The following is a 12,411-nucleotide window of genomic DNA, read 5'->3' on the forward strand; positions in this document are numbered from 1 at the left end:
CCTTTAATATGGACCAATGCTTACAAATTTGGATGGACTGTTGTTTTGGCAGCAGCCATTTAAATGAAGTGCGGCATAATCTTCTCTTTTTAATGCTAATATCTGCCATTCCCATGTGAACCAGACGGAGGGCCAGAATGTGTTCGACTCCCACACACGAAGACTCACAAAAGATGCACGCACGCCTCACACACACAGAGTGCATCAGAGGGGACCATGGTTCAGTTGCTCTGGTTTTCTGTCAGTCATTCAGTCAGACACCCAGGAAGAATGAATCATTTATATCCATTTCCTTTCTGCCACGTCTGACTGATGTGACAGCTGGCCACCAAATTCCCAAAATCCTGTCGTTTTTTCCACTCTTCAAAGCTCCAGAATGACAACTGAATGACAATAATGCAACACAACTCTCCCTGCATACGTTGGAAAAACGACAAAACTTATTGAAAACCAAGCCAAGTCAATACAACAAAGTCGCTCCACTAATCTTAATTGTTCTGTTGTTTTCCCCCAAAAGAGTGAATTTAAATGAGGCTTTCACATGATATTAAAGTTGATGTTTACTCGTTCAAGGCCAGCGGTTCTGAGGGACTGCTAGCTTCACCATCCCACTAAATGCTCTGCGTCTGCAATGTGTCACAGACCGTTTATCATTTATGCATAGCTGACAGAAACCTTGCACTAATGCATCTGACTAAACCAGACAGCTCAATGGGAACGCATTTAAAGATGAGATAATCGTGGTAAATTGTACAACATACATTTTAGAACAATTTGCGGCATAGGTTATTTCCATTTGCTAGGTTAAATCTGAATTACGGTAATCTGGAGATAAAGATAACCCAGGGTCCATATCTGTCAGATCAGTTCCCACATGATGACCACTTCAAAGCGCAACTGACTCGACAATTTCAGCATCAGGGGCATCAAAGTTAAACAAATATTTTAGGATCGCCCTCGACTTGCCCTGAGAGTTGGCGATAACACAAACAGTAGAGTGTATTGGCTATTGAGACCTGCCAGGCCACAGTCGCATGGGAAATGACAGACCTGCTATGAGACGATACCTTGTGTGGTCCAATCATTTGAGAAGATTGACGACTAAAGAGTAAACGAGCGCATGAACGCAATTGCAACATTCCAAATGGGTCTCCTTTTAAAGTTTGGTCTGATGGATGCCTGTCCAAGTGACAAGGTCAGGCCCCATAATCCTAACTGGTAATGTGTACTGTACAGAACCACTGTTGAACATGACAGCATCTGTTCTGCTAATCCACCCTCCTCAACACTGATTTAATCAGGACTAACATTTCATAATAAATACATGCTCAAACCAACATGTAGACCAGCTTTCTCTGCAACATTTACATTTACATTTACATTTAAGTCATTTAGCAGACGCTCTTATCCAGAGCAACGTGATTCTTAGTTGGGGAGTGGTTAGCTTCATACTGCTTCATTTCTAAGAGGTAACGGCAATAATGTGAGTGACCATTGGGATGTTTGTCCAATCTCTGTCTTCTTTTTATACCATCACTTCCTCCTCTCACAAGGAATGTTCTCAGCACTAGTTTCAATAACCTCAACGATCTTTGATGCTATTTTATAGCACGTCGGTTTCAAGTCCCAGTTTCACTTCTGACTGTTGGCTTGTGACCCTGTTCCCTGTTCCACATTCTGCTGTTCAGGAGGATTATGGGGGCAAAGCCACCCAGAACTGAGACTTTGAGTCAATTTCAGCAGAGAGCATTAGCGAAGAGGACAAGGGTACTTGGCACATGGTCACACACAATGCTGGCTATGCCGTGGTGGTGGTGTGGACTGTGGAGGTTTGAGGAGGAGGCTGAGTGAGGTAGGGGGGATTATCTCACTGGTTTGGGGAGGAGGCTGAGTGAGGTAGGGGGGTGATTATCTCACTGGTTTGGGGAGGAGGGATGAGGCTGAGTGAGGTAGGGGGTGGGATTATCTCACTAGTTTGGGGAGGAGGGAGGAGGCTGAGTGAGGTGGGGGATTATCTCACTGGTTTGGGAATGAGGGAGGAGGCTGAGTGAGGTAGGGGGGATTATTTTACTGGTTTGGGGATGAGGGAGGAGGCTGAGTGGGGTGGGGGGGGTGGGGGTTATCTCACTGCAATACACACTTGAGGGACGTCCAGATGGACCAGGGTGCTTTGTCTACAGGGAGCCAAGTATGTATGGGCGCACACATGCACACACACACAGAGGGGAGCATTCAACACACATGCACATTTATGTTTTCCAACTGGGGTTGAAAGAGAATGTGTGAGAGAAGAGAAGAGCTGTCCATCTGGTATTCTAAGATGCTGAAATATGCTAATTTAATCCAACTTTATGCTGCACCACAGTCTGAGGAAATTGAAGAACCATTTATGCGGTTTCAAGTTGAATCTTGCCTGGCATACAGTATACAAATCCAATTACATAGTAACGAATAGAAATCTGACAATACTCACCATTGGCTCGCTGAGGGTGACGGCTTGGCTTCTCCTTCAGTTCTATGACGTTTGTCTTGTTATTGTTGTGTGTCAGTGTGTCTTCCACTATAACATCCTGATCATCATCTTGCTTGCTCTCTGTGGATGGTGTTATGGGAAGAGAGGACCTCCCATCATGGTTGCTTTCTCCGACAGTGGTCTCACTCCCCACAGTGTCCATAGTCTGGTCCTCCCCCTCCCCACCCTTACATAAGGAGCCTTGTCCCTCATCAGCCCCAGTGTCCATCGCCTGCTCCTGGGCTCCTGGTTCTCCATTGGTCCGGGGGCTAGTGGGGCTTTGGCTGCTCAGGGAGCCTAGCATGGAGCTGGGGCTGGAGTGAAGGGAGAGGGAGGGCGTCTCTGGTTCTCTTGTCTGGGTACCTCGTAACCCACACGGCTCCTGGATGAAGCCCACAAACATGACCCCCTGGTCTGCAGCATCCTGGATCTGCTGGAGAGACAGATAGCAAACAACCGCCTTAGAGAGATCCGTGGACGACCTGACTTTTACAAATACAATTTAATAATACCAACCTTTCATACTGTATGCTCTGTTATGATGGACTGTTATTTAAGATCATGTTGGTTAATCATGAGTAAGATCAAAGTTGTAGCTAGTGCTCAATGGACTTTCTAAAAAATGTGTGATAATCTTGAAACACAATCTAGAACATAAGCACACAATGCTAAGTCATACCATTATAGAACCATGGCTATTTTTCCCCCCTGAATTTCCCCCATTTACTCCCTATTTTATCAACCAAATGGATTCCAGGGGAACTGTTTACATACCTGGTATTATCATATAATTATAGAGGCACTCCCCCTCCCTCCACCCCTCTTACCAGCATCAGCCATTCAAATTGAACTAGAGTTGATTGGATTGCAATGGCTCCAGCCCTGGCAGGACTGCATCCCAAATCAAGCATTGCTTTTCCCATTTCATTGTCATCTGGCATTCTATGTCAATATTGGGATTTTCCATCAAAATGAAATTGAAATGTTAACTGTCAAGCAGTGTTAATGATGCCATTCTCCATTCACATTCTGTCACAAGATCCAGCCAGAGGCAGTACATTCTGCTATCTGCAGCCGGGGACCAGGAGAATCCAAATCAAATCAGCATGGGTGCCATATCACAGGTTATCCTCTATGAAATGAAATTGTAAAACAGTCACATCGTTTCCTAGCTCCATTGTTTAATATCTATTGAACGTTCACTCAGCACTTGCACATTTTTATTCCCAGACAAATTGCAAAATGGAATTGCCAAGATGAAAATAAAAATATTATATCTCATTTGAGGGTAACGTTGCCAGTCAATGAGGGAGAGGGATCATTTCTACTGTGTGTGTGTGTGCGTGTGTGTTAATGTGGGTCGACTCGGGTGTGAAGGTAATGGATAGCCTTTGAAATGGTCCGCATTGAATGGAAAATCACACTACTGTGTATTGCACATGCTCAGGTCAGAGAAACAGGTAAACGTCATATGTTTCTGTTACATTGCTATTTATAATGACAAGTCTCTTTTGCTTTTAATAGACGCCTGTGATATCTCCTAACATCAAATCAAATCAAATCAAATTTTATTTGTCACATACACATGGTTAGCAGATGTTAATGCGAGTGTAGCGAAATGCTTGTGCTTCTAGTTCCGACAATGCAGTGATAACCAACAAGTAATCTAACTAACAATTCTAAAACTACTGTCTTATACACAGTGTAAGGGGATAAAGAATATGTACATAAGGATATATGAGTGAGTGATGGTACAGAGCAGCATACAGTAGATGGTATCGAGTACAGTATATACATATGAGATGAGTATGTAGACAAAGTAAACAAAGTGGCATAGTTAAAGTGGCTAGTGATACATGTATTACATAAGGATGCAGTCGATGATGTAGAGTACAGTATATACGTATGCATATGAGATGAATAATGTAGGGTAAGTAACATTATATAAGGTAGCATTGTTTAAAGTGGCTAGTGATATATTTACATCATTTCCCATCAATTCCCATTATTAAAGTGGCTGGAGTTGGGTCAGTGTCAATGACAGTGTGTTGGCAGCAGCCACTCAATGGTGGCTGTTTAACAGTCTGATAGCCTTGAGATAGAAGCTGTTTTTCAGTCTCTCAGTCCCAGCTTTGATGCACCTGTACTGACCTCGCCTTCTGGATGATAGCGGGGTGAACAGGCAGTGGTTCGGGTGGTTGATGTCCTTGATGATCTTTATGGCCTTCCTGTAACATCGGGTGGTGTAGGTGTCCTGGAGGGCAGGTAGTTTGCCCCCGGTGATGCGTTGTGCAGACCTCACTACCCTCTGGAGAGCCTTACGGTTGAGGGCGGAGCAGTTGCCGTACCAGGCGGTGATACAGCCCGCCAGGATGCTCTCGATTGTGCATCTGTAGAAGTTTGTGAGTGCTTTTGGTGACAAGCCGAATTTCTTCAGCCTCCTGAGGTTGAAGAGGCGTTGCTGCGCCTTCTTCACGACGCTGTCAGTGTGAGTGGACCAATTCAGTTTGTCTGTGATGTGTATGCCGAGGAACTTAAAACTTGCTACCCTCTCCACTACTGTTCCATCGATGTGGATAGGGGGTGTTCCCTCTGCTGTTTCCTGAAGTCCACAATCATCTCCTTAGTTTTGTTGACGTTGAGTGTGAGGTTATTTTCCTGACACCCACTCCGAGGGCCCTCACCTCCTCCCTGTAGGCCGTCTCGTCGTTGTTGGTAATCAAGCCTACCACTGTTGTGTCGTCCGCAAACTTGATGATTGAGTTGGAGGCGTGCGTGGCCACGCAGTCGTGGGTGAACAGGGAGTACAGGAGAGGGCTCAGAACGCACCTCTTGTGGGGGCCCCGTGTTGAGGATCAGCGGGGAGGAGATGTTGTTGCCTACCCTCACCACCTGGGGGCGGCCCGTCAGGAAGTCCAGTACCCAGTTGCACAGGGCGGGGTCGAGACCCAGGGTCTCGAGCTTGATGACGAGCTTGGAGGGTACTATGGTGTTGAATGCCGAGCTGTAGTCGATGAACAGCATTCTCACATAGGTATTCCTCTTGTCCAGGTGGGTTAGGGCAGTGTGCAGTGTGGTTGAGATTGCATCGTCTGTGGACCTATTTGGGCGGTAAGCAAATTGGAGTGGGTCTAGGGTGTCAGGTAGGGTGGAGGTGATATGGTCCTTGACTAGTCTCTCAAAGCACTTCATGATGACGGAAGTGAGTGCTACGGGGCGGTAGTCGTTTAGCTCAGTTACCTTAGCTTTCTTGGGAACAGGAACAATGGTGGCCCTCTTGAAACATGATATGGTTATGGCCATCAGCTTGCTTGAGAGTGGTTAGTGTTACCATGTCCTCACTGCAGAATGAGAGCAGCCCTCTGTAAAGACTTTCATTTTCCAGTTCTACATAGGCTACATATTTCCTATTTTTCCAGATATTAGAGAGAGTGCTCCAGGAGCCGATAGTTTGAAGGTCAGAATGAAACTCAGGTCCTCAGGCGACTGGCCGGCTGAATTGATAACCCATTTCTACTCCCCAATGTTTTATTAAAACTAAGGACCGTCTCGTCTACTGGCTGTGGAAAGCAAGTCGAGATAAAGAAGAAACCAAACAGATTTTAGTTTTTGCCCACAGCGCCTTTAGGACTTACTCATAGGCTGGTCAGTTGTGTCTGTTATCTGAGTCCACTATACCCTTTTCACACTATCACGCCACCTGAACAAAACTGTGCAGGCTTAATAGTTTCGTTCACATCGATGTCCTTTTCAGCACAGTTGTGGATGCCTAACCACTAACCTGGCCAGCTCAGTACAGCTTGGCTTGGCTCAGCTCATCTCAGTAGTGTGACAGGGCCTTATCTGAGGCTCACCTTCTTGACATAGCCCTGGATGAGCTCAGGGGTGGGCACCTGGTCGGTAGACAGACACTGCTCCAGCTGCAGACGGTAGGGAGCACAGTTTGACTGGCTCTTCTCCAACCTGCGGTAGCAGCCCACACAGCAAGAGAGAGAGGAACAACACATTTCAGCCAGTCACTTCAGTCATACACGATACAGACATACACCACATTCTGTAATACATCTCTGAAATGGTTGCACAGAGAAATCCTTGGCAATGAAGTATTTATGGATTTATGAAAATAATGTATTAATAAATCACATATGAGCCGTGTTAATGTAATTGTTGGCCTGTGTGACAAAAAAAAAGAAGGAGCACTTAACGTAGACACAAATCAGGATTGAAAGGGGCACATTAGGGTGGGATAGGAAACTCAATGCAATACAAATCTTGTCTTGTTTTTCCACTTATCAGTATTGTGGGTGGATGGAATCTATGTATATGGGTCTGTATTTTTCTATCTTCTCTGGAGGAAATCCCACAGCTAGCCCTGGAGGAGGCCAATGCCCCAGCTTCCATCGCTCTGCTTCACCTCTCATCCTGTTGACAACACGGATGGGACCCTTCCACCCTCGCCACTGCATGTGTGTGTATGTACAGTACGTACGTGTGTGTGTGTGTGTGTGTGTGTGTGTGTGTGTGTGTGTGTGTGTGTGTGTGTGTGTAAGGAGACTTTAAACATTATCCCATGCAGCCTAGGCCTAGCTCTCTCTCTGTCACACGGACTTCACAACACAGCGGGAACCTGAGTCATCTCTCACAGTCAACAACAACCCCACAGAAGTCAGACGTCACCGTCACGCCAGTCCCCCATCATTATGCAACTTATCCCAGATCAAATGTCAGTAGCAAACTGTGTCAAGGAAAATCTGCACATTGGATGCAAATGTTTTTGCAAACTTACTGTGCAATTCACAGCACCGTGAAGCGCCAATGTAAAGGAAAACCTCTGAATTCTTGCTATTTGTTTTCCACGTTCTGTAATTTGAAGTCATGAAAAGCAGATTGGATCTGTAAACTTGAGGAGGGTGTCACGCCCTGACCTTAGAGAGCCTTTTTATGTCTCTATTTGGTTTGGTTAGGGTGTAATTTTGGGTGGGCATTCTATGTTCTGTTTTCTATGATTTTGTGTTTCTATGTTTTGGCCGGGTATGGTTCTCAATCAGGGACAGCTGTCTAACATTGTCTCTGATTGGGAACCATACTTAGGTAGCCCTTTTTCCCTCCTTTCGTTGTGGGTAGTTATCTTTGTTTGTGGCACTAATGCCCTGTAAGCTTCACGGTTGTTTCTTTCGTTTGTTGTTTTGTTGGCGACATTTTGAATAAAAACGCTGCACCTTGGTCCACTTCTTTTGACAGCCGTGACAGAACTACCCACCACCAAAGGACCAAGCAGCGTGGTGAAAGGGACTCCTGGACATGGGAGGAGATCCTGGAGGCAGGCTGGGGAGTATCGCCGTCCAAGGGAGGAACTGGGGGCAGCTAAAGCAGAGTGGCGGCGATATGAGGAGGCAAGTCAGTGAAGCAGGCACGAGAGGCAGCCCCCCAACATGTTTGGGGGTGGCACACGGGGAGATTGGCGGAGTCAGGTTATAGACCTGAGCCAACTCGCCGTGCTTACCGTAGGGAGAGAGTGACTAGTCAGGCACCAGGTTATGCGGCTCTGCGCCATGTGTCTCCAGTGCACTCTCATAGCCCGGTGCGCTCTCTGCAAGCTCCCCGCAGTTGCCGTGCTAGAGTTGGCATTCAGCCAGGAGGGATTGTGCCGGCTCAGCGCTCCTAGTCTCCGGTGCGTCTCTTCGGCACAGGTTATCCTGCGACAGCTCTACGCACGGTATCCCCTGTTCGCCAGGAGAACCCAGTGCGGCCTGTGCCAACTTCCCGCACTTGCCGGGCTAAAGTGGGCATGCAGCCAAAAGGAGAGGTGCACGTGGTAAGCATCAGATCTCCAGTGCTCCCCCACAGCCCGGTTCGACCTGTGCTGCGCTCGGGAGGTGCCGGGCTAAAGTGGGCATTCAGCCTGGAGGAGTGGTGCCAAGGGCTATGCACCAGATCTCCAGGGCAGCCACACGCACCAGGCTGTCTATACGCCTCTTCCCATCAGGGAGGGTCCCCAGTCCGGAGCCTCTGGCGACGGTCTCCAGTCCGGAGCCCCCGGCAACGGTCTCCAGTCCGGAGCCCCCGGCAACGGTCTCCAGTCCGGAGCCCGCGGCGACGGTCCCCAGTCCGGGGTCGGCAACGAGGGTCCCCGTACACCAGAGGTGCCACCAAAGTGGGGTGAGCCAGTGGTGGAGCGGGGTCTGCGTCCCGCACCTGAGCCGCCACCTCGGATAGATGCCCACCCAGACCCTCCCCTATACGTTCAGGTTTTGCGGCCAGAGTCCGCACCTTTTGGGGGGAAGGGGGTACTGTCACGCCCTGACCTTAGAGAGCCTTTTTATGTCTCTTTGGTTTGGTCAGGGTGTGATTTGGGGTGGGCATTCTATGTTTTGTTTTCTATGATTTTGTGTTTCTATGTTTTGGCCGGGTATGGTTCTCAATCAGGGATAGCTGTCTATCGTTGTCTCAAATTGGGAACCATACTTAGATAGCCCTTTTTCCCTCCTTTCGTTGTGGGTAGTTAACTTTGTTTGTGGCACTAATGCCCTGTAAGCTTCATGGTTGTTTCTTTCGTTTGTTGTTTTGTTGGAGACATTTTGAATAAAAAGGAAAATGTACGCTCGCCACGCTGAACCTTGGTCCACTTCTTTTGACGGCCGTGACAGAGGGCTCAAATCCATAATGGACAAAGTGGGAGAAAATAACTAGTCTCCCATCGCCTCTCTAGAGGTAAGGACTTCTTTAAAAATAAAATGCAGTCCATTTTAAAATGCAGTCCATTTTCTCGGTGTGAAACAGGTTACTTGCATTCAACCCCATTGATCTGCTGTCTACCGCCAGGCTGCTAGAGTAAGTGTCAAATGCATGCCTGGCTCCAGCCTGCAGCTGGTCTGACTGCAGACTCCTCCTGGGTGTACATCTACATCTGACTTCCCACTCCTTATGCAGACTGCTGCTGCTATCTATTCAGCCGCACTGTCAGTCAGGTTCAACCGTTCAAGGTTCTGTATCCCGGACCACAGGGACTATTAAAGGCACAGTCTGGGATTTGGAATCTGGGGATGGTTATTTTAATTCTTGATATGGTGGGGCGTGATGAAACCCAGAAGCCCTCACATCGGGCGCCAAAATCGCAATTCCAAAAATCACAATCTCCATGACAACGGCTCGGTCAGGCTCCACCATCGAACCTGTGTTTAGCAATCTTTCATCCCTGGCCTTTAATAATATAGCACATATTTTTCTAATGTCAGCTTTTCACAGAGTCATGAATAATTTCTTTGGACGAATCCCCTCTAATGGTTTCTGGTCCATACAGCTCTCTACCCGAGCGCATGTGAATTCTACAATTATCCAATAGATGATGAATATATCCCATCAGACACTGCCTGCTGAACTGTAACCCCTCTACGCCGCAACCAAATTGAACATTGGGAAATTTGACAGTTGACATTTGAAAATTAAAATGGTCCTATCCATTCTCTCTGATCCACAGATTTGAGCAGGTTACCACGGTCACCAGTGACAAATCACAGTCAAAGAGACAACAGGCTTTTAAAGTTATGGCCTACTTAAAGATGCACTCCAGGACCTTAAGCACAACAAATTCGGAACGTATAGTACAAATTGGATTGAAAATTTATAATTGTAAAATCGACAACATTTGCAGGACATAACATATCATTCAAAATGAATGACGTACTGTAGTACCCAATTTGATGACATAGTACACACAAAAAAGGGACCACTTTTGGCCCGTGAGCGCCACTTTCAAAACTACTGGCTGAAATGATACAAGTTTGAGAGTTTATCTTGAACTAAATAGTTGTTCCAATTGACAGTGTTTAACATGAACAATACTGGCTCCCAGCTCTATATAAGCTACCTGCCCCTGTGTAATTCCTGGCTCTAGAAGCTTTTGCAATGTCACACTACTGTGCAGCTATACCCTTGTTCACTGAGGCTTTACAATTGAGGCTAATACTGTAGAAAATTGGTTGGGATTGTATCCAAAGAGACATTGTGTGCATACTAAACACAGCACATCCAGCTGCTGCTAAGCATAGCCTAGCTGCTGTTCTTGTTCTGGTTCTCACACACACACTATCTCTCCCCCTCTGTCTGTCTCCAGCTGACGCATAGCGCACTGCAGAGCGAAGAAGACACTTTTGGGTCTGTTTGCTTTGGGAGAGTGATGAATGGTTGCGCTGTCATCTGCAGTTTTGGCTCCCTGATTCAAGGGACTGACAAGGGAATAGGAGAGGAAGATGCTACCTGGTTGATTTTTTTGTTTTGTTCTTTCTCTTTTATCCCACCCCTCCCCCCCGGGGCTGGTGCTGATGTGAGCAGCCGTCTCCACGGTGACAGACTCTGAGATAAAGCAGGACGGTTTGGCCGGAGGCATCAAAGGATGGCAGCCCTTTCCCCTTTCTCTCTTTCTAACTCCCGCTCGCTCGGTCACACTCCAGCTGTGATCTTATTTTCTCTCTCTACCGCTTTCTATTCCTCATATTCTCTTTTTTCCTTCAGAGGAAGGCAACCATGTCGGTGTGTAAAAACCATGCTGCTGCCCATTCATCCATCCCTTTTCATACAAAATCAATATTTATGTGCTCCCAGCATAGGATTAGTGTCTGGAACTTGTTTGTGAGTGGTTTTTGTGTAGAGACAGTGGGAGAGAGGTGTGATGTATTTCCCTAGACCATAGGAGCTCATTAATGGGCACAGGCTGTCTTTAGAAAGAAGGCAAGAGCCACCTGAGTGGATGGATTGTTGTGCTTTACAACTAACTAAACCCTCCACCTGTACCAGCCAAATGGTTTGATCCTATCAAGACAACACTAGGCAACCAGGAAGCACAAAACAAGAAAAACAGGGCACGGAGCCTAAACCCCAATATACTGAGGAATGTGCAGGAATTATATGTCCATGTTTGGAATTATTTATTTTAGGAATCTCGAGATTAATTCCTGGATGATAATTCAACGAGAGGAGAGTCCAGGGATTTATGGAGTGTGGCGTCACTGTCCGACCCCAGGGCTCTGGATCCACGAGAGAGAGCAGACCCGGCCATAAAACACTGTTAAGAGGGGAGGGTGAGAGGTTCAACTGCTTCCCCTCTAACCTCTCTGTGGGGAAAGTGACTAGTGAGTGTCTGGTTCTGCTTCACACAGGCAGAGACAGACCTGCATGTGGCCTAACACGCATGAAACCGCTGTCCTTCATAACAGCCAGCTGGTAGAACACAGGGCACACGAGGCAAGCCAGACAGGGCTTCAGCCGGAAACCACCACTACCAGCACCACCCCACCATGCCCTTCACATACACTTGGAGTAAAACCATGCCCTGATCCAAGCTGACTGTCACCCAGGGCTCGCTGACAGGTGCCCGGGTGGAGGGCAGACATGGGGGGGCAGCTGTGACTTTGGCCCATTCCACATGTTGGCCGGAGCATCAAAAGCTTGGAAAGAGATTATTTGCTTGCTAACGACCAAAACAACAGCCCTGTGACAGCTAGCCCAAAACAACCTCTGCAATACCAATGTCTACATCCATGTAGTAATATACATTTTTATTTGCTGTACATATTACATAATGACAAAGCTTACATAAACACAAATGTATTGACCCTGGATAAGGCGTCTGCTAATTGTGTCAATGAAGGTGCTCTGAATAAGTGCAATGTGTATGTACTCGTACCCATCATCGAGTCGGATCAGCACGGCCCTGTAGAGCTGGTGCTGGGGGCTGACTGCGTCGGAACCACAGGGATGAATGAAGGGGTGAACGGCAACTAGGGAGAAGCCCTGCTGGTACAGGTTCTGGAGCTGGGCTGGGAGCTCCCGCACAGACGAAAGACACAGTGTAGATGAGCCATCTGAAAGACAGGGAACGAGAAAAGGTACAGATTCTGAAG

General features: G+C 47.2%; 1 protein-coding gene across 2 annotated transcripts in view; it reads right to left on the bottom strand.

Annotated features, from left to right (window-relative positions):
• The window catches only part of LOC115141117 (raftlin), a 66,792-nt gene that overhangs the window by 25,597 nt on the left and 28,784 nt on the right, over positions 1 to 12,411 (bottom strand). The window contains exons 3-5 of one of the 2 annotated variants that reach the window (XM_029679765.2): positions 12,195 to 12,372; positions 6,367 to 6,475; positions 2,474 to 2,942 (exon numbers count right to left, since the gene is read on the bottom strand). In XM_029679765.2, coding sequence (XP_029535625.2) covers positions 2,474 to 2,942; positions 6,367 to 6,475; positions 12,195 to 12,372 — 756 coding nt within the window. Of the gene's footprint in view, positions 1 to 2,473; positions 2,946 to 6,366; positions 6,476 to 12,194; positions 12,373 to 12,411 lie in introns of both variants that reach the window. The other variant, XM_029679764.2, reaches the window with a different exon arrangement.

Source organism: Oncorhynchus nerka, linkage group LG14, assembly GCF_034236695.1.
Source record: "Oncorhynchus nerka isolate Pitt River linkage group LG14, Oner_Uvic_2.0, whole genome shotgun sequence".
NCBI classification, from domain to species: domain Eukaryota; kingdom Metazoa; phylum Chordata; class Actinopteri; order Salmoniformes; family Salmonidae; genus Oncorhynchus; species Oncorhynchus nerka.